The sequence below is a fragment of the Sparus aurata genome, chromosome 8, assembly GCF_900880675.1.
Source record: "Sparus aurata chromosome 8, fSpaAur1.1, whole genome shotgun sequence".
Classification (NCBI taxonomy): domain Eukaryota; kingdom Metazoa; phylum Chordata; class Actinopteri; order Spariformes; family Sparidae; genus Sparus; species Sparus aurata.
This window is the reverse complement of record NC_044194.1, coordinates 25,800,607-25,824,980: the sequence shown is the minus strand read 5'-3', so window position 1 is coordinate 25,824,980 and position 24,374 is coordinate 25,800,607. Positions and strand designations below refer to the sequence as shown.

The following is a 24,374-nucleotide window of genomic DNA, read 5'->3' as shown; positions in this document are numbered from 1 at the left end:
TACAGACCAGTTTCTTTAGAGCCAACTGACACCCTATATTTCTGAAAATATTCATTTAAAACAAAGTTTGCCAACCTATTCAAGGAGTCTGTCATATAAACCAGTTAAAAAGTTAACACCATGCTCACCAGTCAGGGTAGCGTATCTCACAGGCTGATAATTAAATACAAGTAGGAGTTTGCAGAGTATGCTGTTTATTGATTTTCCAGCCTTGCCTGAACTATGACGTTGTAAGTTTAAGATCCAACATCGCTCTCTTGCATTGAATTGTGGCAAATATTAGAAAAATGTTGCTTATATTAGCTATCACAGTGAGAGACAGATAAGCCAAGTGATCAAGAAAAGTACCCAGTATTTTGAAATTGTGCACCTCGAGGCCCATGTCTGATTTTATGAACTAGACAAGACACATGCTGTGTGTAAATCTGCCTCACAACAATTACTAACTACATTAGCAGTTTTCGCCTGAAGCTATCATCTCTAATCATAAAGAATACAGCGAGCCCAGTGCTGTTAACTTTGCCTTCCAACTCAGAGGGGAATGCATGCAGCAGATTCATGTTTGTAATGTTTGCCCTTTTTTAGGATTTTTGTAGATTACAGCATATGTGTAATGCACTGCAGATAGATTTGTTTTGTTTTCTGTCATGTTAATGTACTGGAATGGGGCACACAGACACTGGTTATTAATTGAATTGTTGACCATTGTCTTATTTGAAAAAAAGGACTTTCTCAATAAAAAGGGATTTAGATTTAACTTCATTTAATGTCTTTACTGATTGGTCAGCTGATCTAACGAGAGATTAAACAGTTGGGCAGACTTTTTTGATATAGCTTATCACAACTACCAGTTGATCAGGAATTACAGCACCAACGGCAGCTGTTTACAATTATTCATAAAATAAAAATGACTGAATCAAGAATCAATCACTAGATTTACTCTCCTCCTCTCCTCTTTTCCCTTTCAAGCATGTGTCAGCTCCTGCAGGAGCATTTGAGATGAGCTATGAGATGCAATAAAATGCGCAATCATAAAATAATGTGATAAATCCAACACTTTAGAATATGTAAGAGAACTTAATTGCAAAGTGTTGCAGCAGCACACAAAGCTTCCGTTCCTTGTTGGTTGTTTTTTCCTTTTACAATACAATTAACACATATTTTTAGACGGTAATGTGGTGTGATTAGTGAGAACAAATAACAGTAATCCATACATAAATTACAAAATGTAAAAAGGAATCAGCTAACTTAAACAAATTACATATATCTAAAGAATACAACCCACTTGTGTATCTCACATTTTTTTACAGGCCTATATTACAGCTTTTCCACCAAAGTCTACACAGGTTTTTTTTTTTTTACAGGCCTATATTACAGCTTTTCCACCAAAGTCTACACAGGTTTTTTTTTTTTTTTACATGGGTACATCAGCTAAAAAATGCCTATTGAGCCCATTCTTCCCCCAGACAAGGCAGCCTGTCAACTGTAACGTTGTACGACACAGACATCATGTTTCACGTCACCAATGCACCGGAAACGGTTGTAACAGAAAATAAAAACAATAGACCCATTGAGAAAGAATCATCTGTGTAACGATGGATCAATTACTCTGAGTATCACAACCCCGCGAAATGACACGTTTCACTATCACGACTTGAGCCGTTCGTTCCAACAAAATTTGGAGAGTCTAGAAGAGCCGCACCATTAAATAATTGTATTCCCATTCAGGTTAGCTGGGTGCTAAACCAGAAGTTAGCAGGTTCAGTCAGCGGAAGTCTCTAGTGCGTACGCTCCATGGGCCCCACAATGCGGAAGCCATGTGGGGGACCGTCGAGTCATTTTGGCTTCATGCACCACTAAGCAGCTTTCAAAGAAATAAATCGGAGGTAGGTCAATAGGTCCATGGTTCCACCAGGACGTTTAGATCAAAGCCATGCCAAGCCGATAAAAAGGTCTACTGCAGAGTCAACTGACCTGGGTGTAAATGCAAAGTTTACACATTGCCACTGCACACAAAAGCCTGATCTTTGCGGGTTTAAGTGGGATTTTTAACCAGTGGAAAAGGGGTAAATGATGAACATTATATGTAACGTCACTGACATCACTTAAGACCACCACGATGGAACCAGGGATTTTTCATTTTGCAGCTTTGGCTCCTCTATCCTCACATCTCGCTCACAGATAGAGACAGAGAGAGATGTAAGGGAAGCGGGACACTAAGCTGAATGAAAAGCACCCGCTCTCCGTCCACCTCCTGCCTACCTTTTTCCAGCTATCATCCGCCTTCTCCCTCCTAACCTCCCCTCACCTGGACCAGCTGTCACTTTCCTACCACTCCGTCCGACTGCCTCATCACCCCCCCCACACACACATACACACACTTTCCCTCTCCGCCCTCTCAGTGGCCTGGCCTTTCTGTGTGTCAATCAGTCTGCCCACAGCAGCCATTACCATTCCACCTCCAACACACTCTGACATTTCCTGACACACTAGAGGGCAGAGAGCACAGGCACCGCACTCCTTTCAATTGCTCCATCTCTACATCCCGTCCTGGATCTTCTTATTCCTGCCTGTCAATCTTTTTACATCAACACGTGGGCTGGACTTTTAAACCTTCTTAGGGCTTTCTTATCTGCATCTCTTTCTCCTCCGTTTCATTAAACCCCTCTCCTCTAATTACCATTCATCTGTTGCATATGTTAACACCTACAACCCTCCTCTTTGAAAGTGTATCACAAGATGATACATTTCTTAGCAATGACAGCACTTAACCCAAGGTCACATAAGGCTGTGAGCAGCTCCTGCAGTTGCCTGGTTTTCACTACATGAAACCTCTTCATTGCGCGAGTCTGGATATTTATCCCCGACAAGGACAACCTGTTAGCCTGGAGCATAGGCTAAAATAGACAATAACGCTGTTGATCTTGTTTTATAAAGACTGAGTGCAGGATGGCAAGCCCTCCGTCTCCCTGTGGTGGACTAACCATGTGTACAGCTGCTGCATTCTGTGTGGCCTTGGTGCCTGCAGCCAGTCTGCTTTTGGTTGAGAGGACGCCAGATTTTTACGTGTGGAAATTCATCCGCCCAGCATGTTCACTTTCAATTTCCACTCGTGCAGTTTCATTTTTATCTTGCAGCGTCCATCCCCCCTCTCTTTTGAAACTCCTTTTCAGCTCTCAGTCCCCCCCACTCCCAATATCCTCCCCCCCTTCTCCTCACCTCCCGTTTCTTCACTTTACTCCTTTCATCTCTCCACACCAATGGCTCATCCTCATTCAATCTCATCTCTTACACCTAACAATTTAGTCCCTGCCTTTGCCTTACTGCTGCTTTTCGTCTCCAGAAAACATTAAAAAAATGTAATTCTATTTTGCTTTCACCATCTTTTTCTGCCTTTTCTTCGAATATTACTCACCTCAAGGGAGGTTCTCACATTTTACACAACCTAAGACAAATTCAGGTACTCCTGTACACAAAGTTAGCAACTATTCAGAGCATTCAGAGGCAGTTTTACTCATACTTTTTCCTTTTTTAATCTTTTTTACCAATTCTTTGCTTTTTACACCAAAAACGTAGTGCAACAGCTTCCCCAGAATCGCTGAAAACATTTGAACTGAAGGGGCAAAACACTGAGGCAATTATTAAGACACTTACATTAAGGCGGTCGAAGAGTTCATCTCCAGGCTGCTTGTTCTCCAGGAACAGCTTGAGATTCTTAAAAACCTGAAAGATATACAGACAAATTTGTCACTATAAACATTAGAACAAACTGGGTCAGTTTAAATATTTTTCTGTGAAATTGCATTCAATAACTTCAATTGAAAAAGCAGAAAGTAACAGTGATGGTCTGGTCTGATAGTTATGGTCTGAAACACCATAAATGCTGAAGCTGCACACGTACAAATACAATTGTAATTCACAAAACTCAAGAACTGGTGCGTGTGTATGTTTGTGTGTGCGTGTGAGCGTGAAGTCTGACTTAATTTGTCCATCTCAGAGCAGAGCCAGAGAAGTAAAACTGGCACAGTTACATATGACATTTCCAGCCACTGTGGGTTCCACAGATGCACTGCTCCCCTAATAAACTTGTAAAAATATGCAAGACACCAATTAATAGCAACAGATGTGTTGCTTTATATAACACACTGACATATTCACTGGCGGATGTGTGTGGCAATGTTGTTCCCCTTGGCAAATACACTGAAAATATGAAACGTAAAGTGCAAGTGCTTTCTGGACGAAAATGTAAATCAGTGTCTGTCTAAATGTCTCAGAGAAGCAAAATCACCAAAGTGACGTCACCTAATTGGTTTAGTTATGTGTTAGGTGCGTGTATGTGTCAAGGACAAAAATAACCATTTGAAAAATAATTAAATACATTCTCAGCAGCCTGAATAAACCTACCACAATACGCATTTATGCATGTGCAGGTGTCTCGACACACCAGGCGATTTGATAAAAACATTCAGTGTTCTCACTGGTGTTCAAATTGAGTAATAACTGGGTACCCGTCTTTCAAACTATAAACACAGACACCAAAGTGCTGATCAGTCGTTGCCTGGGTGTTCGTGGCTGTGAAGGCCACACACATGTTCATGTAGATATTCAGCTGATGTTACTTTCTTTCCATTAAATCAGATTACAGTACTGGCCATCTATATCACGCATATCAGGGCTCCATTTCATTGCCATGGTTGTATTCTTTCCCTGCAGTGTCCAATGTTCTTTGCCTCCATTTTCTTTGCAGAGGCATAAGATTGCATATCAGTATGTATGAGCCAAATATATAACCTTAAGTATTAGATTAAATAATTTTAAACCCCACCAGATGTTAGAAATGGAAATTCCTTCCTTCCACCCTTGTTCGGTTTCATTCCATGTGACATTTTGCAGCAATCTCACTGATTTCCCTGGGAATTGAGGATGCAAAAATATGCAAGGGACTAATTAATTCTAGCTAATGTGTTGCTTTTGAATACACTCATTTGAATAATTATATGTTCTGCCAAGAACAACCACAAAACACTTTGGCTGTCAGGTGCTAACATTTCTTTTTCTATCTCTGGAATAGGAGATAGCATGGGCTAACACCAGACTAGGGGGTGGAAATTTTCATATGCATACATTCACGCACAAACAAATGTGCCAGCTGTTTGACAGATTGAAGACAAGTTTACAAAAAAAAACAACTTTCCAGACAGATTTGTCTTCATGTACTTTGGCACTGGCTAACCTGCTCATTAGAGTACACATCATCATTGACTGTAAAAGACAAAGTAACTGAATTACTGTAATTAAAGCTATAAAAAAATAGTTCAAAGTTTAACATCTGAGTCAACATTCAAATGCTGTGCAGGCTTTTATTTTTTCTCTGTTTTTGCACGTCTATTCATTCTGTTTCAGTTTAGTATTTCGGCACACTTGAAGATCAGGATTAAGCTACACCAATATTATATTTAAGCATTATACTAATTCTGGGATTAGCTTTAAGTGGTGACTGCAAAGGATTGTCTGCAACTAGCGTGATCCAAACATTTCCAATAATAAGAGCACCAAGTCCAAAAGTAAAAACGTATCAAACTTTATCACTACCGAAATTAAAACATGTTTTTATCTAATAAAATACTTTACTTCTATACATAATTGTGAGCATTTAACCTTTCAAAAACAACTACATGTACATGCATTTATGTTTGTACAAGTATTTACTTTGATGAAAGTTATGAGTTTAATTAATTAAAAAAGTTGATTTGATAACAGAAAAAGATTAACTCATTTAATCTGATTTATCACTTAAATAAAATTCAGATTTTTTGGGTGATGGCATTATAAAATGGCAAAGAAATATTCAGAGCTTCATTTGAAAAAGTTCAATAGAAGCTTTGAATATTAAAAAGAAAAAGACATTTGGTACAGCCCTGGCTGCAATACTTACAATACTAAGTCTTTCAAATACCAATGTTGGCAGCCTGGTCTTCGGAGTTTGAACAGAAAGTCTGGGTGTGAACTGAAAGGGTTACATTTTTAGAGGGCAGGTCTGATGAAAGAAGCTACAGCGTTGTATCATGGGAAATGTAGGATCCAGTGTTTTTAGAGCTTGACCCGAAACAGGGACTGAAATTTAGGTTATCTCTGCCTCTGCTGCTTCAATTAAATAACCTTTTGTTGTCCCTTGCAAGTTCCTCATCTTTATGGAAAGGCAATGCTAAATGGTTGGAATACACCTTTAACAGTAAATACCTGAGGACATGGACCAGCCTGAATTTAAACTAAAGTGCTCTGGTTTGGCTTGTGTTTAAAAGTGCATGGCATCTTTTTTAAGTCACCAGGCTGTCTAATCCTCAAGTGTTCCACTCTGATGAATTCCTTTGAAGGTAATATTAGCCTGCTAAAACTTCAGTAACTCCTGTTTTTAATGGACCAGTTGTTTATATACTGCTGTCATCAGACTATCAATGAAAAAAAAATCAAGTCTATGTATATGTACTATCAAACTTTTTTGTCACAAGCAGTTTCCATATTATGACTAAGTAGGGCTGAAAAATCAATCAATGTATTTGTCAAAATTGCATTATGGCTAAGCCGAATATCTATATAGTAGGAGCTGCATTTTTCTGACAAAAAAAAAAATAAAAAAAAATCATTCCCCCTAATCTTGAACCTTATTACAATTGTAATATCTATCAAAACAATTACAGTATGATTATTTTACCATATTGCGCAGACCTACTACTACATACCAATTATGGAGTGTATTCAAACTGCTCTGAAGTTTAGACGGAGGATGTAGTAGAAGAATTCCCCTACATGAACACATAATCTAAGAGAAGCAGATTGAAGTGGCACTTCAACAGTTCCTACAGACAGACAAATTAAACCAGCACAGCCACAGGAATCCAATCTACAACTGTGCCCCGCGGACATTTCTCAGTTCCCTTCCTGCCTCAGGCTCTGTGCATGTTGATATGTATGCAAGTGACCTTCTCTGCAGGGGCTTCTGCCAAAACCCAAAGGGCAAAACCTAGATTATTATAATGAAATACACTGATTTCGAAATTGCAATGAACAGTCTAGCCAAGGTTAGTTTCTTTGCTGAGTTCTTCTACTGAAAATGAACAGATTTGCCTTGTTTTAACTACCATCGTTCCAAGTCCATACAAATGCATGAAAGAAAGAAGGAATGAAAGTGTGTTTCAGGGAGTGTTTTTTTGCCCCTTTACCTTCCTGATGACAGGGACCTTGTTGTAGTAGCGAATGCAATCTTTACCCAGGAAGTCAAACTCCACCACACACTCACTGCCGTCCAGTAGCTCATGGAGGGTAATGTGCTCGACGCGTAGCGAGCAGCAGCCCACCGTGTCTGCCGTCTCTCCCTCCTCCTTCTCATTACCAGCTCTCAGTGCCAGCTTATTTGGGGGTCAGAAGACGCAAGAAAAAATTACACATCAAAATCTTCACGCATTCTCCCAGCACTTTCCCACCATTCCCCCAAAGCAGAACAAACATGTGCCAGTCAGATGACCATTTCACGGACATCAATGAAATAAAAATAGTGAAAACTACGGAGTAAACAACACTGATTTCAAATTCAAAATAGTCTTTGCCATGAGCCAAAAGCAATCATGCATTTGATCTATCATTTCGATAATTAGCTTTGGGTCACTGGAAGAAAATGGCTACATGCAATCCATTTTTCTCCTTGCAAATCATCTTGCGCTCATCCATGTGACAAAAAGCAATTAAGACGCATTGCATTGATTTCCAACATGTTCACTAATCACTAAGGACAATCTGTGAAACCAGCCACAGTGTATTTTTAGTATTGGTGTAAAAGTGGCTGTCCCAATTGCTGCATCTTTACTTTGGTGTTTTCCTTTGACCAGTGGCTCCAAACAAACCTTGTCTATGAAGTAGAGAGCCACAGCTCTTTGCCGTGTTCCCATGTGTTTTGATTTCAGATCTTGCATGTACTGGTTACGGATGTCGTCCACGCACGACTTCAGTTTCCGAGCAATCTCATATTTCTCCCAGTCTTTCTCTCCCTGCATTCATGGGAGAAAAAAAGTAAAGAGGGATGTAGACAAAGAAAGGAACCCTGGGCCCTCCCTGCTAAGTGTTAATTTCACTGAACATGAAGGTGAGCAAAGAGACAGTGAGAAGGAGAGATAACATTGGGGGAAACAGTATAGAGAGGAAGTAGGAGAAAACATGAAACTAAATAACAACAAGAAACACTTTTCCTTGAAGAGCCTCAAAACAAATCATTATACAGCATGGTAATGATTACATGAATGCAGGTGGTTACAAAGGTAACACAGTAGAAAACCAATATAAAGACACAACCTCAATAACAAAATTATTTTTGCTTGCTGCTTGAATATTGCAACCATGACAAGATTAAACCCAGCATCAATGAACACACACACACTTTCATAGAAGCTAACAGGGGAATAACTTAACCTTTACACATGAAGGATGAAAAGGAGAAGGTGGAAGAGTGAGTAAATGGAGGAGGCTGAAAGAAGTGAGAGAAGTGGGAAGAATAAGGAGTCGTCACACTAGGGCTGTCAACAAATATTCTAAATTTGAAGATATATTTGAATATTTTTTAAAAACGGAGATTCGATTGTGAAAATTAATATCTGACTGTGGAAAAAAACACATCAGCGGCTGCTTTGCGAGTGGTCGCACTGCATGACGGGTCAGGGACAGGTCACAGGAGTCGCACTTGCAAGCGTCACTCACTGCTGAAAGTGAGACGCAACAAACACTGTGGCAGATACAGATGGCAGAGAGAAAAACCAAATGGCAGAAAATTCAGAGCCCAACTCAGCAGCAGAGAGAGTGGTTTGGACTCCAAGCAACCTAAAAAGCCCCGTTTGGAAATACTTCGGATTTTGGTCAGTAGAAGGCAAAAATGCAGAGCCTCGAGATAAAGTTGTATGCAAGCTGTGTAAGCCATTCCACAACTAGCAACATGAGGGCACATCTCGAAAATGTGCACCTAAATGAGCATGCCATGAACTGAACACGTCTGGAACTCCAACTAAAACAGCCACGTCTCGACTCATATTTTTCACCGCCCGCCACAAGCTCTTTGTCTGCAGCACCACAAGAGGTGTGCATGAGGAAACTTGCTTCGTTCATATGCAAGGACATGAAGCCGATCAGTATCGTTGATGGCACGGGCTTCAGAGAGTTTTGTCAAGAATTGGAACCGAGGTACCGTATCGCTAAAATACCTACACAAGTAGTTATATCTCGTATCAGTTTGTCCTCCTGTTATTGACATAATGTGCAAATATAGATATTCGAATGGTTCGGACCTATGAGTTTTTTTCAGAGCGAATATTCAAACGCAGTGAAGTGCACGGGGGGGGGGGGGGGCAGTCGCCCTCCCCTCGTGGCCCAATTATTGAAAAACGCGCGCTAAAGTGCCCTCTTGGGAGCCAAAACGCACGCTAAGGTGCCCTCTTGGTTGACAAAACAAGTGCTAAAGTGCCCTTTTCAGTGGCGAGAACGCGCTGTATTTTCGCCCCTACCCTTCAAAAAGTCTGTGCACGCCACTGTTCAAACGTCATTTTGGAGCAATTTTGACAGCCCTACGTCACACATGCATCTTCTTCCACATGCATAGTCTTGGAAAATTTGTGTAGCAAAAAGCAGTCTGGAAATTATGATTTGCCAATAGGCAGATATTAACGACAAGTTTATAACTTACACCTTATGGTGAATATGAGTTGTTACCATCAGGACAAAGCAAAAGAAAGCCTTGAGATATGAGGTGTGCATCTCTTGCACTTTTATATATTCACAATTATATTCTTTATTGTTGGTAGTGATGCAATGTACTTTGTTAAATGCATGTCTTTGACTGCAACTGTTGTAATGTTGTGGTTGTTTTTGTTTGACAACTGCCACGGACGCCAAAATAATTTTCCAAAAGGATAATAAACTAACTGAAAGCCAGCTGTTGGCACATGTTTTCAACATTAGTTGCAGGAAAAATAGATAATAGCCTGTTTTCCAGCACAAAAAACTGGATTACCCCTTTACAGCAGTGTGAACCTGTCTGGAACACAAATTGAAAATATGCTTGAAAAATGAATGGAATCAGGCTGTGAAATGAAGATTTTCATCCATTATAGTCAGCCCGTGGGCATTTTCTGTCGAAGAAACCTAATTTCTGTTAAGTTACACTCATCATAGCTGTGGAGGGCCATACTGCAAAATAGGCTTTACATTTTTATCAGTTAAGTAGAGAGGCTGCTATGGTAACCACAGGCTGGTGGTACGTTCAGCTGCTTGTACTATATGAGTGTTGGCCAAATCTTATTATCTGAGGACTCAACCTTAGAAGGTAAAGTGCTGACTCAAAAATGAGTGATGCAAAGTTGTATCACTTTGACAGTGCCTGCCTATCCCTGAACTCAAGCAAAACACTAACAATACTACTATGTCATCATTTAGCATTTAACTGGTTATGATGTATGTGCCAGTCCTACACATGTAGGAGCATTTGACCTGTACCTTGAGTTTTGAATTGGCATTGAGCATGATGTATTTAATGGAGCCCTGGATGTTCTCGGTCCAGCTGGCCAGCCATGTCACAGTGTTGTCATGTCTAACCTCCTTCCAGCGGTGACCAGCAGGCGGTATGGGGATACGACCCTCTCTGTCAATGAAGAGTGAGACCAAGAATGAATGCGTGTGTGTGTGTGTGTGTGTGTGTGTGTGCATGTGTGCGTGTGCAGCAACAGCATTAGAGTACAAGCTAAATCCTTCTGTAGAGGCTCAAGCTTGATTTGATGTTCCGCTTTAATATACCATATTTCTCGGTTACCTGAGAAAAACCCTTTCCTTTGTCAGAATCTGGACAATACACCATCTGTAGCATTGTATTGCCAATGCTTTTCTGTCAATATGGATATGCTTTGTCAAACTAGTGTAGTATACACTAGTATTGTATATTATAACCAAAAAAAAGAAATGATTTAAGGCTATTTGATACATTCTGCATCGAGGCCTTCTTTGCAGTGCATCCAGAGAGAAGGTCACACCAAGAGTGTGACAACTGGGTTTTTAGCAGCTAGGGTGACTGTTACTTCAGACCAGCCTTTACTTATGCATCACTACTCGATGACACAACTCTGTATGCAGTTTGATCCCTTCGCCCCAAGCTCACTTGCTGCAGTTAATGATGACATCCTCTGGTTGGATCCTTTTCTTCAGCATACCCTGTTTGGGATGCTCCCCTCTACCCCGGAACAGCCCTGGAGGCTCAATCTTAAAGTTGCCAATGCGCTCTTTGTGGTGGTCAAGCAGACAATAGCCATACTCATCCACAATCTTCTGGTTGGCCTCTTTCACAACCTAAAAGAAAATTAAACAAAAACTTTTAATATTCCATCTACAAACTAAATCATCAACCTTTAGACAATAACAGAAAGAGGAGTAGCGTGAGTAATGAACACAACAAAGGGGGGGGAAAAAAAAGCGTGAAACTTACCAGTTTCTCCTCTTTGGTCATGTTTTTCCTGGCTTCCACCTTGGCTTTATGCATAGCATGAAGCTCTCCAAAGTCACATTTTTCAAGATCCTGAATCAGTAACCTCTCTTCATGGGTCATTTCCTAAACAGAGTACAAACACAAAGTATTCAGCACTGAAGTGTGATCCCTTCTTGTGTCTAAAGTTATATCTGCATAAATGCTGCCATATTTGTATGGTACAGTTATAAAACAATGAGTCCATTGAACAATTAATCAATAAATCTTTTCAGTCATTAATCAAGAAAATTGAGACAAAGAGAAGAATCCCTCTGGAAATCTGTGACATTTTATAGATTAAACAATCATTCATCCATTTTCAGCTGTTTATCCTGAACTGGTTTCTAATTAATCAAATATATATACTTTTTTAAATTATTAATTGCAGCCCAACCATTCCGGGACGTCCGGGAAACTAAATCGCCTCAGTGATGGCACTAACAGTTCATTTTTGTTTTATTTAAAGTTATATAGTATTGAATGTTTCAGTGCATTTTTAAATCAAAGCCTCAATATTTATCGCAGGAGGTTTGCACATCCAAACACTTATGTGCCAAGACAAAAGTTGAAGTGAAGGCAGAAACAGGATCTTCACACAATGCGGCTTAATTCAATTTTAACAATTCACTACAACAATAATGCATCATAAAAACCTTATTAGAGGAACATGATCAATGCAGAGCAATGACCTTTTTCTTTTCATTACTCATCTTTATGGAGGCGGAGCAGACAGAAAAAGATTTAAGTGGTTCGTTATGAACGGCCAGAGTATAGACCATTTCTGCTTCGAAGGGCAACTGCTGAGCAGGCTAGAGAGTCTTAACACAGCGGTACATTGAAGGCAGCAGTAAAGCAGCATAGTTTCAACTGTAATTGTCAACTTTCAGAAGTTACAAGGTGTTACCCCATCAAAGAGGTCACTAACAGGACAGCACTGCAGAGTATTTCAGTGAAGGCCTTATGGATCATCTCAGAGGTCTCCGGTGTTAAAATGTCATCAGTCACTTTTAATATGGTCTACTGCCCTGGGGGCGAGAAAGTAATTGCTACAGAAGTGCAGGTCAACATTTTGGGGTTCATCTGCCTGTAAGGACAAAAAAAAAATCCCTTTTTGGAATTCTATTGTTATCAGAAACAAGCCAGTGAATACAGCTGCAACATAAGTCAATTCATTGATTAGACAATTAGAAGAAAATCTATCTTCAGTCTTTGATAATCGATTAAGTGCTTCACTCATTTTAAAAAAAAATTGCAAGCTTCTGAAATGTAAGGGTTTGCTGCTCTTCTTTGTGATTTGTGACAGTAAAGGAAGACTTTTTTTTGAGTTCTAGACTGATGTGCACACGTCACTTCGAGCTCTGGTAAATATATATCAATAATCCTTGTCATCAACTCAAGTATCGTCAGGTTTCTGCTCCTCTCCGTTCGGACTCCACTCCCGTAGAATGGTGTTAGAGAGCACAACTGTCAATGACAGCACAACGCAGGAAAGACTCCCACACTGCGCCGAATCAGTGAGTGCACATAAATTAGGTAAATGACTCAAAAATATTTTAGTTCCAGCTGGCAGTCCAGTTTGAAGGGGCGGATGTCATGTGTGTTAATTTGACGAGGACAGAATCGGATATATCTGACACTGATTGACTGGTCACCTGTCTTAGTCAGTCATGCCTTAAAAGTGATCTGGTCCAGGTAAGTTGTCAAGGTTCATGGGAGAATAGATGCAAACGCAGAAATATATCACTTTGGCATCTCATCTACCTCCACATCAGCACACATGCGCAAACACACGAAACTCTCTCCAGAGTCGCTCTGACAGTATGGACACGCAGTCAGTCTGCGTGTCTAAGCAAGACTGACACCCGACAGTGGGCGGGCACTGAGGGCAGTGGAGCGAGGAGAGTTTTTTTCCAGCTATAATAAAACAGTTTAATTGGATTTGTTCATATGCAGGGGAGCTACTTGTATGGATTAGCATACCAATGCCTTCATACAAATCGTATTTTCAAGTGCATTGAGCACTAAGCAGCGCAAAATTAATTCTGCATGATACGCCATGGGGCTTGGCACTGTGTTTTCTCTACACAGAGGACACCCTGATAGACACCAGCAAGCAGGTAGCAGTCATACACACTCAAACACAAAGCTGGAATACAGACAACTAATACTGTACTTTGGATGTTATCGGGCAAAGGCTTCTGGAGCTGACATTGTGACAAGCTGACACTGCATAATTCCTCTGTATTAAAGTCTTGACTAAGACAAAGTGCCCATGTACATAGAAAATTATCCATAGCTGACAAAGCTCTAAGTCATCACTCATGCTAGCAGCATTAAGGAATACGTTCACATTCAGACATCTGACAAAACTGTAGTAAGGCACTGGCATCTTTGATTGGAATTTTTAAAGAGTGCGTTTACATGTAAAGATTTTTCACCTCATTTCATTTGATAGTTGTTTTGAAAGAAAGTAAAAATATTTAATACTTTTTTGTTTTTTTTTTCCAGGATGGATGGCGATGATGTAATATATCTTTCTGAGGCCAAGATTAATAACTGTAATGTGATGATGGTGAAACAAAGTAGACTTGGTGCTGTACCATAACACCAGACTACAGAGCAGCTACTTCCCTCAGGCTGTGAGACCCCTTAATTAATCCTCAGAACTCAGGCGTCTCATTTGCTTATGTAGGTCACACAGAGTCATCTGAACTGTTTCATTACCAGTCCCAAGTTCCTTGTAGTGTGTTTAATACTAGGGTTAAAGGGATCTTCAGGTGTCAGCTTGCTTTACCTTCCTCCAGTCTTTAAAGAAGTTGTCCCGAAACACTTTCTTCGTGCTGTACTCATGGTCCAACATCTGAGCAAAGAACAATGCCACCTCCTCCGCTGCAAGGCTTAGCTTCACCTTCTTACCTGCAAACAGAGAAAACACAAGCATGTGATTTTAACCCAACAAACAACGACTCACCTTTGAAAGCTCAGATCAAAACCCAACAAGCTGTAACACCCGTCTCAGCTCCTCTAGGGTCTAGTCAGACTAATTCATGAATTTATAGAGGCTTTGCTCGAAGACAAGGGCAAAGATCTACATTCAGCCCCACGACTAAGACTGAAGTACAAACAAGAACATGCAAGCAGAGGAATTAACAGATCAAACCAACTCCCTGTGGGATTCTGGTGTCGCTGGACTGCTAAACAAAGCAAAAACGATTACAGTCATCAATCAGTGTTTGACCCAAAACACCTTTGGCGTCCTGAAGATCCGAATGTGGGTGTGTGTGTGTCTTGAGTTTGTGTGTGTTTTTACAATGGCAAGACCTCTTCAGTTTTATACACAGCTTTGTCCACTAGGCCTCTTAAGTTTAAGCTTTGCTGGAATAATGTGAAGTCAAATTTGTTAGACCTTCCAAATAAAAATGAGAGTTTCCTTTGATTTTGTGGTTATAATCATATTACATTTTCAAATTAATACAATAGGGCAGGGGTCTTGTGACTGTGAGGAGAAAGCAATGCAATTTAACAGTCTTGCCTTTTTCTTGAACTGAGATGACTCCTCTTCTTCACAACTACGCCGAGGCCCAATCGTCCTTACATATGCATTCAGGAAGACTAAAAGACATTTGACCTCTGGCTCATTTCACACAATCTCACAGCAGTCAGTGTCAAGTGAGTTTGATTTGAGAAATCGATATTTTCTTTCGAAATGTTTCTGTTGTTTTTCTGTTTTTTAAAAGGCACAGCACTAGGGGAGATTCAGGTGAATATATCAGCATGGAATATAATATTCAAAATTAATTTTGTTTTCATTGGTGTATAATTACTTAAAAAAAAAAAAAAAAAAAAAAGTTGAGTTCTTGTTACCTTTGAATGAGCCTTTTATACCTACAGAGAGCAGGTCCACTTCCATGGCGGAGTCCGCTATTTTGCACTGCCAGTTTTCTACAGTATCTCAGAACAGACAAACTGAACACTGGCTCTGGCGAAGGTCTAGGGGTATTGGTATGCTGCTGGTTGCAATCTTCAACCTCATTGCGAGATGCCACTAAATCCTACACACTGGACCTTTAATCATAAAGGCTTTAATATCATTAAGGTGATACTTGAAATAATTTGTGACATGTAACTGAGTCCTTAAACAATATGGTTTGTTTTACTTGTTTACTTGATGGAACTTATATTTTACAAATTCACGTGTCGACTTCATGTTACAATGTGGCGTTTATGTATTGTGCTGTATTACTATTTTTCTACCTCCCTAATTTTATCGCTACACTTGATCATAAATTAAACTTTTCAGAATTGTTTTCCATTTTTTCTTTTCTTTGTTATTTCTTATAGCCCAAATTAACCCATATTTTCACATATCAAAAAGTAATGTTACTGAATATTCCTGAAATGCATTTGCATGGTCTCAACAGCACCTGAGAGTAACCAGGATTATTACAGCTGTCCGCAAGTGAAAAAATGCAGGGGATGTCAAAAAGCACTGTGATTAAACCGTTTCAACCCTGTTTCATTCACTTTGACATATTCAGTTTCAGTGCTCAACAAACCATTATAGTAGAAATGAACGTTGTCTGGCAAAGGCTCGTAGTTAGCAGGGAAGTAGGGTCCATTGTGTTCGAGAAACTTCCACTTCACCCCATCTTCGTACTTCTCTTCCTCCCACCTGACAGAAAGCATGATGATGAGTAAAATAAAAGTCAGAACATGTATTCCAGAAAGTTAAAATTGCTTCTCTCTGCTTTCCCCAAGTAGTTTGTGTTTAGTGTGTTTAGTGTGTGTGTTGCATGTTGGTCCGGACAATGCAAGATGAAAAAAGCAGCATTTTTTTTTTCCAACCATCTCCAACGGCTTTGCTCCTCCTCCTCTTTCTTTTTGATCTTCAACTGCCTTGCCTCCTCAATTTCCTCTTTTGTCCTCTTGGGTTTTTTCGAGATGGGATGCTCCCCTTCCTCTTTCTTTACCATCTGTGCCAAGAAAAAACACTTAAGATGTGAATTCAAACGCTCCCATCATAAACTGCATTTGCAGAAAACTTCAATGCGAGCATTATTGATGGGAGACAGATTACCTGGGAAAGACAGCTGTTTACCTTTTCGGTTTTCTTCTTTGACTTCTTTTTCTCAGCTTCCCTGTCACTTTCTTCTTCCTGCTTATGTCGCTTATTTTTCTTCTTTGAGCTGCAGGGAACCGCAAGACAGACAGAATACTAATACACAATTTTGAAGGCTGGAAGCTCACTAACTACCAAATTTAAATATATACACACAAATAAGTGCATGTGTTGCAGATGCCAAAATAATTTTGTGAACCTCTAATATTAATATCTATAAGCTTACATGTAAAAAATGTTTTTATTTCTGGGCCAGTCCACATCTCAAACAACTGATCAGACTTACGATGGTGTAGCGGTGGAATGTGAAGGACCCTCCATGGGCTCATCCTTTATTCTTTTCCTTTTCAACCCCTTCTTCTTTTCTCTAAAGTCATCGTCCATTGGCTCTTGTTTCACTGACTCACTAAAGCACAAAAAGAAGAGAGGACAGTCATTGTCTTTATACATTATAAAGTTGAATGAACTCATTTTAAACCTGGTATTTTCAAATCAGAAACAGCTTTGCAGTCTCATGCAATTACATTTCTTTTCATGTTTTTGTAAAGACTGCTGCTGCAGCTTTAAAGTTAAAAATTACATAAGCTCTTGAAACTCCAGTTAACAAAGGTCAGGGTAATTTTTCAAAACAAATTTCAGGGCTTAAGGCTTAAGTATTCTGTTTTTTTTTTTATTTAGACCAAGAAAATCTGACTTGAGATGCTGATTTGAATTAGCCCCCACTCAATGAGCTAAAAAAACAAGGCAGAATAAAAGCTTAATGGCCCTTTTCAGTGCTGCCTGCCACACTGCTGGCTACCGAGTTAGGACAAAATTACCCTCCATCTGGAATAGAGGAAAAAAGCAACCTCAATTGTGACACTCTGACCACAAGAAATCATATATAATTATGGTGATCAAGTAACATTATCAAAACCATAATGATAATGACATGATTACAGCAATTAGAAATAAAAAAAAAAATAACTGCACAATTACAAGCTAGGATTTCCCTGCAGTGTGAGGAATGGGTGGTGGGTAGGGAAAAAGCCCAAATTAAGAAATCAACACATTAGTTGTGACTCGGCTAATAAAAGACAGTGTTCTCTTTTCCTCACCACACGCTCCAGTAGTGTGTACAGCTACAGGATTAACATGCATTACCTCTACAGTTTATACTTCTAAACATTTCTCTATTATGACGTGGTTGAATATTATTTCTAGCTTGAAAGATTCAAGTAACATTATATTAAAGTAACTGGTCTATACATTCATAGTATGTCCAATAGAGAGTCCCTAGTCCGTAGTCCAAGCGGACTCTGGAAGTCTGCATAAAGTCTGTTTGAGGGCCCTTGTGGACTGGATGAAATATGAGGTAGACGGCCCTCAAGACTCGCAGACTCCCTACGAACGCCAAAGCCGTACACAAATGAGCTCAAAAAGGTTTCCTCACATCCCCTAAGGATTTGTGTCTCATCTCCCATCACAGATGAAGCCAATTTAACTGACAGAAACCCTGCTGTCTGCCTGGAGGTAGTGCTGAAGCTATCAAATATTTTTAGAATCGAGTATTGTACCGATTATCCCATCGATTAATCGAGTAATCTAATTTTTTTTTAAAAATTGCATTATTAAACAACAATACCAAATAATGCATAACGAAAATTACAGGCCTGTTAAACAGACCAAGCAATTGGCTTTTATTCCTGAAAATAAAAAACACAGGTATTTATTCCATTTATTCCAACTATTCCTAACTACAAATATGTTATATTAGCCAACATCAATGTGCACGTTAGCTTGTATCAGCAACGCTTGGTGAGCTGGTGTTAAACAACTGGATGCTTTCGGTTCAGATGTTGAATCATTTTTGACGTGCTGTTGTGGTAGGCCAGTTCTGCTTTGCAGTAGACACAATGCGCTTTGTTATCTTCTTTTTTAAGTGTGACATGATCCCAAACTTCCCACATTCTTTGTGTTTTACGGACGGTTTCTTGGCTCTCCGCCCTTGCGCCTACTCAATTCTGAACATAGTGGTGTGTGTCTCCAATAACAGGCCGTGTGGAAAAATGACCCCTGAGCTAAGCAGGCTACATAATGCGGGTGATAGGAATTAAACGAAGCCTCAAGGCAGAGATTTGGCTTCAACCATTTTTTGTAATCGAATTATTCGAGTTATTCAAGTAATCATTTCAGCTCTACCACGAGGTGTCACAATTACATTCATCAGTGTTCTTAAACTCCACAGCAGGCAATCTACTTTTGACCCGAAGCTCTTCTTATAGTCACAAATTATTTCGAATTACAGTTATTATAGTTATTTATTATTTATCCACATGGATACCACCCAAGAGTAACAAGAATCTTGCAAGTACATCAGCCAAGATATGTTATGGGCCATAGTGCAGTTTAAACAGGGGAGAAGCGGTGGAAGATATGCCGAGTTTCTGCTTTGGAGATTACATTTACACAGTAGGAGAAGGCTTTATCTAAATGTCAACCAGTTTCTCTTTTTAGTTTACTTTGAAAACCTTAAAGCGTGCTATGGCAAAGTTGTTCAGTTCAACTGCTCTGTGTGGAATAAAAAACAAAACAAAGTGTGTAGAAACATTATTTGGAGGTGTACTGCGAAGCTGAGTACAATCCATAAAAAGCTATACTTGTGAAAGGGGCGGGTCACTGCGTCCATTGACCTTTACAGTCCATGGCTCTAATAGTCTTATGTTTTTTCTCCAACTCTGATAGTCAACTCCCTGCAGGAAACCCTCTCAACTAGCTCAGTTACCACCTGAGCCTTACTGGAGGACAAAACAACTTGACTCAAAGATAGATTAAAAAGACAGAATTTAGCTAAATAGTTTTGCCAACTGACTTCTCCTTTGAAATGCCACTTGACATATTGGGTCTGCGTCTGGAAAACAATCCATTAACGGCTCTGTAGAAACACTGCTGTGAGACAGATTTGACGCAGCAGGCCTTCGGCCAAAGTCTTCCATCCCGACAACACCCTGCTGAGCATCTTACTCCTCAAACCATGCATTGTCATTTATTACTCCCTTGACAAGGCACAGATATTTGTCTTTACTGCAGAGTAAATTAATTTTCTGTGAGACAGCTTAACACATTGTATAAAATTGGAACGGCTTCTGTCCAGGGCTCTTGATCATCAAAACACAAATTTCATTTCCATCACCTCAGGAGGGAGGAGCGGAGAAGGGAAAAAAAGAGGAGGAAGATAAGATTTCTGCCACAATCGCTCCATTGTAGCTTTACAATCTTATTATAACAGCGTTTAATAAGATACAGTCTACCCGCATCATGACTCCATCCCTACCTTGGACTGCTGGCTGACTCGTGTCTCTCCGTCTTAGATTTCTTCACCTGAGGGGAGGACATAGATACAGAAGACTTTTGACCCTATGTGTCACAACTTCATGTTAACACCAACAAGCATATGTATCAAGTCTAAAAACATTCATACAAGCAAACAAGGTCATGTCATATCTCCTAGGACTCCTGGTGAGAACATACATGTACATAGCTGTTGCTTGTCATATTTCATGTCAAGCCTTTGTGTGATCCTCTCTGATCCAGTGAACACCTAAATTACTGCTCAGTTTTTTTCCCCATTTATTTAGTTTGATGGCAGGATAATACATTACTTCCACTGGTCTGGGCATTGGTATGCATGTAAATACACCCTGCCACTGTTGAAAGAATCAAATAGCATGACGGTAAGACCCACTAGGATGTGCTGGTGCGCATACTGTAGCTATGACAGCCAGAACTGGAGTCCTTGGGTAATAGGAGCTGGAATACTCAGCCTGGTATTTGACGCGCTAATTCCAAACAGGGCAAGAGTTATGAAAGGACTCACATGACCATCACAATCCCTACCCTGGTCAAGAGGACACTGGACTGCCATTGAGATGTTCTAAACAGGGGTCCGACTAAGTAGGGGAAATATTAGCCTGTGGTGAACAGAGAAGAAAATGAATGATTTACCTTCTTAGGAGACTTTCCACTGTCAGTTTTTTCTGCAGATTTAGCTGACTTTATACTGCAAATCAGGATGTCAAGACAGGCAGGGATGAAAAGAAAGGCTTGTTAGAGATGCAGAATTTGTGACACATGAGCAGTTAGAGAAATACTGCTAGTAGAAAGCTGCTTTCAGTTTTACTGTGTCATGACTGAATAGGCCCCTAAGAGAGAGTTTGAGCTGCACTTTTAAGTGCAAGCTTGAGGAGAGAGCATATTAAGCTGATGTCAGACTCATGTCTTTGCCTGGTAAGTATCTTTCTAGTCAGACAATGCTAGAAAATGCCACCAATCAGACAATCAATGTCAGAGAGCAGCCCCTTACAGCTCTGAACATGTTTCTTTTCCGTGTGACCTTTTCACCCTTCAGGGTGTGATGTTACATGAAAACCGAGCTGCAATTATTGCCAAGCTCTGTTCAATCTTTTTTTATTCACAACTCAAGTTTTGAACGTCAGACCGAGGCGGTACAACATTTCATGCAGGAAGCCCTTTCAACGCTCAGGAAAATTAGCTCCATGAGTCTTGAAGCTGCTGAGGATAAGTTGATCCTCAATCAGTGATTCAGTCAGTGTGCCATGAAATAACACGAGGCTAGCTGTCACAGAGAGCTGCCTGCTCCTCTGCCAGTACCGCTTACAGGTGTCTATTCATCTCCCTGCTCTCATCAATTACACAAGCCAATGACAGATCACTCCACATTCATTTGTCTGCTCACATATGCATGGTAATAAACGCATCAGATATCAAGGTAAATTAATTTATTCAGATGAAGACGGTGTACCCACTGCACTCAGTGAAATGAATGCATGCACTCAACGCCACCGGCCTGCGTGACAGCTCAGCCGGCGTGGCATTCTCTCAATGACACTGCTATACGTCTGTCTTTTAGTGGCAGCACACATACTGCCATGTGGCTCTCACCCTGATGTGATTTATCACCAAGTATTAATCATTAATCCAACTTAATTTGTCTCCACAGCTCAACGACATGAAAGGCAGTGCTATTTACAGGACCCATGCAAAAACCAGCTTTGATGGGCGGCCTGTGCTGATGCTGAACAGATGTGCTGCAGTCAGGTCTCATGCACGGCATGTATTCTGAGGGAGCTGCTTTAACTTGGCAATCTCGACAGGGAGTTACACAGGCAACTTGCCTGGTAATGACACTTTACTTGTTCTTGATCGAATAATGATTAAGTGCGAGCTAAATTGAGCCTGTCAGGAAATCATTTATTTTCTATCCATCTTTACGTTACTCTCTCCCACATGACTCACCTGTTCTTGATCGCGTCCCCCCCGGCGCCAGCGCTTTCATTGTCACTCAGCCTTTTCAGCTTCGTCGCTTTGTACTTTGCTTTTCCTTCTCCTTTGGCGTCCTTCTCTCTTCCCATCGCTCACACTGGCCACTGTGAAGCACATTTGACATTAAATGATAGGAAGCAGGTAAAAAAAAAACAGGGCTGACAGTGACATGACACATATTATAACCGCCCAGGAAAGCTTTGGCTTTTTCATGTTAGCCAATTAGCTAGCTAACTTTAGCCAACGCCAGCAGGGTGAAAACAAATTACTTTAACGTTAATTAGGTAACTTTGAAAGCAAATATCTCTCATATCTCTCGTTAGCTTGTGAAAATCTACAGTGTCAAAGACTCGCTCACCACTTGCAGTGTCGACAATCACTAGCTGTTCGACTATATTTCGTGTAAAATGCAAACTTTTTAGGCGGTTAAATTGGCTTCGTGGTCAAAGCGGGCCACCGGCTTTGGCTAGCAGTGAGCTGAGCAGGCGTCGAATGTAGCTGAATTCTGATTGGCTGGGAAGTTCCACGAGTTGCCAGGTTGGGTAGTATACCACATTCAGTGACCTCTTTCTGACGGGATGATGTTTTGTGTTGAGGTCCCGAAGACTGATTTCTATGGATTCGTGTGGTGATTAATAGTGTATGTCAAATCTTAAAAGGCTCTACACAATTGGTTAGAAGCCCGTTAGATGTTTCCTGTGACTTGGATGGATGAGACATCTTGTAATTGGTTGGCATAACCAGTATCATAGTTGGTCTTGCCTTGCAATACACTTTAAGAGTAATAATATTATATATTTTAATTGTATGTGTGATGGGTCCAGAGGTAGAGAAGATTGAACAGGTGATAAATAATGGAGTAAGACATCGTCAGTCGTACTCCGTCGTCCAGGGAGGCGCACACCTAACAGGGATCAAGCGAGCAAGTCTCAAGGACCATCTGGCTTTGTTTCCATCGGAGGACTTGCGTATTGTACCCCTTTGACTTAGAGATCTCAGTTTGTCTCCTGATTAAACTCTTCTGAACACATTTATTTATCTGAAGTAATTATGTTTGCATGGCAGCGTCTCCACATCCTGTCCTCGGGTCTGCAGTTTTTGCTTCTGCATTTTGTTTCATGTACATAGAAATCTGGTTCTTTCATGTCTCATCAGGCTATCTTTTACTGAGGCAAGGATTTATCCACATCAGCCCCACTTTATCCTTACCCAGGGGAGGAATACAGACTGTACCAGACAGCTCCTCAGGATTTCTGCTAACATCAGTGTCAAAACTGTGGATTGTTTGATACTACAACGAATAATTAATCATTATAAATGTTATTTGAGATTAAATTAAATTACAGTAATAGGCAACATGCTGTCTTCTTGTGAGAATGAATATACTTAGACTATTTCAAAGTTCTTCATTAAAAGAATAAATTCACTGTTTTTGCCTATTGGTTCCTTATGACCTAATCTATTATATGTGGTAACTATAACAGATATTTAAACACTTGAATCACTTTTATTTATTTTTTTCAAAATGTGAACATTGAAAGATAAAAGGGGCATGAAAAGGTCGTCGCACCTTGTACGAACTCTTCCACAGCAGGGTAGTTCAGACATTGCCACACAACGACAAAGACAGGTGATCTATGCTTTTAACTCAGATGAGGGATTCCGGTGGAGAAGAGGATTTGACTTACAGTGGAAAAGCACTTGAGACAGAAGCAATAACGGCGAGTGTGTTTCCACAGAGGTCCACTAAGACGGACTGCAGAGGGTTGTCAGTGCAGTTTCTCTACTGTATTCTCAAAGGAAGAAATAAAACACATAAAGTCCAGATACGTGATCCAGAGAGAATTTCACAGTGGCAGTAGACGATGAGAGGCAAGCCTGGAGATGCCTGTGGTAAATACATTAAAACCTCAGACTACAGTTGCTCAGCGAGGTGTCTGAGGCTGATGACAGAGACAACTCGGGGCCATTAAAGCAGCATAGAGGTATTGAAAGTGCAATCAATAAATGTTTCCTGCCGGTTTAAAGACATTTCTGATCTGACAAACCATAAATAACGCATCTAGTCTGTCATCCCGCGGCTGTTCTCCATCAAATATGAGCCAAATTATTCAGCGCTGACATAAAAATGGTGGTGCCTGCATCATTACTGTCTTATTGTTTTCCCTTCACTCATTTATCTAGTGAGTGAGTGATATTACGCTATAAGTCATTCTCATTCATTTCTTTCAAATGCATGTTTCCTGTTACACAAATGTTAAACAAGAACAAGAACAGAATCAATGATTGGGATTCGCAATCTTTCCAAAAACTAACTGCAGTATTGAAAGGGCTTTTTTTCATTCATGTTGTCTGTTAATGCTTGTGTTCAATGTAACATATCAC

The 24,374-nt window shown here is 40.2% G+C and overlaps 1 protein-coding gene across 2 annotated transcripts in view; it reads right to left on the bottom strand.

Moving 5' to 3' along the window:
- LOC115586484 (DNA topoisomerase I, mitochondrial) overlaps window positions 1-22,509 on the bottom strand; it is a 28,768-nt gene extending 6,259 nt beyond the window's left edge. Inside the window, exons 1-15 of one of the 2 annotated variants that reach the window (XM_030425592.1) lie at window positions 22,348-22,509; window positions 21,963-22,093; window positions 20,652-20,706; window positions 19,981-20,027; window positions 16,954-17,073; window positions 16,626-16,734; window positions 16,394-16,521; window positions 16,105-16,220; window positions 14,343-14,464; window positions 11,510-11,632; window positions 11,186-11,373; window positions 10,531-10,675; window positions 7,899-8,042; window positions 7,221-7,406; window positions 3,655-3,723 (exon numbers count right to left, since the gene is read on the bottom strand). In XM_030425592.1, the coding sequence (XP_030281452.1) occupies window positions 3,655-3,723; window positions 7,221-7,406; window positions 7,899-8,042; window positions 10,531-10,675; window positions 11,186-11,373; window positions 11,510-11,632; window positions 14,343-14,464; window positions 16,105-16,220; window positions 16,394-16,521; window positions 16,626-16,734; window positions 16,954-17,073; window positions 19,981-20,027; window positions 20,652-20,706; window positions 21,963-22,078 (1,668 nt within the window). In that variant the 5' untranslated portion in view covers window positions 22,079-22,093; window positions 22,348-22,509. The remainder of the gene's footprint in view (window positions 1-3,654; window positions 3,724-7,220; window positions 7,407-7,898; window positions 8,043-10,530; window positions 10,676-11,185; window positions 11,374-11,509; window positions 11,633-14,342; window positions 14,465-16,104; window positions 16,221-16,393; window positions 16,522-16,625; window positions 16,735-16,953; window positions 17,074-19,980; window positions 20,028-20,651; window positions 20,707-21,962; window positions 22,094-22,347) is intronic. The other variant, XM_030425593.1, reaches the window with a different exon arrangement.
- Window positions 22,510-24,374: the final 1,865 nt, after the last annotated feature.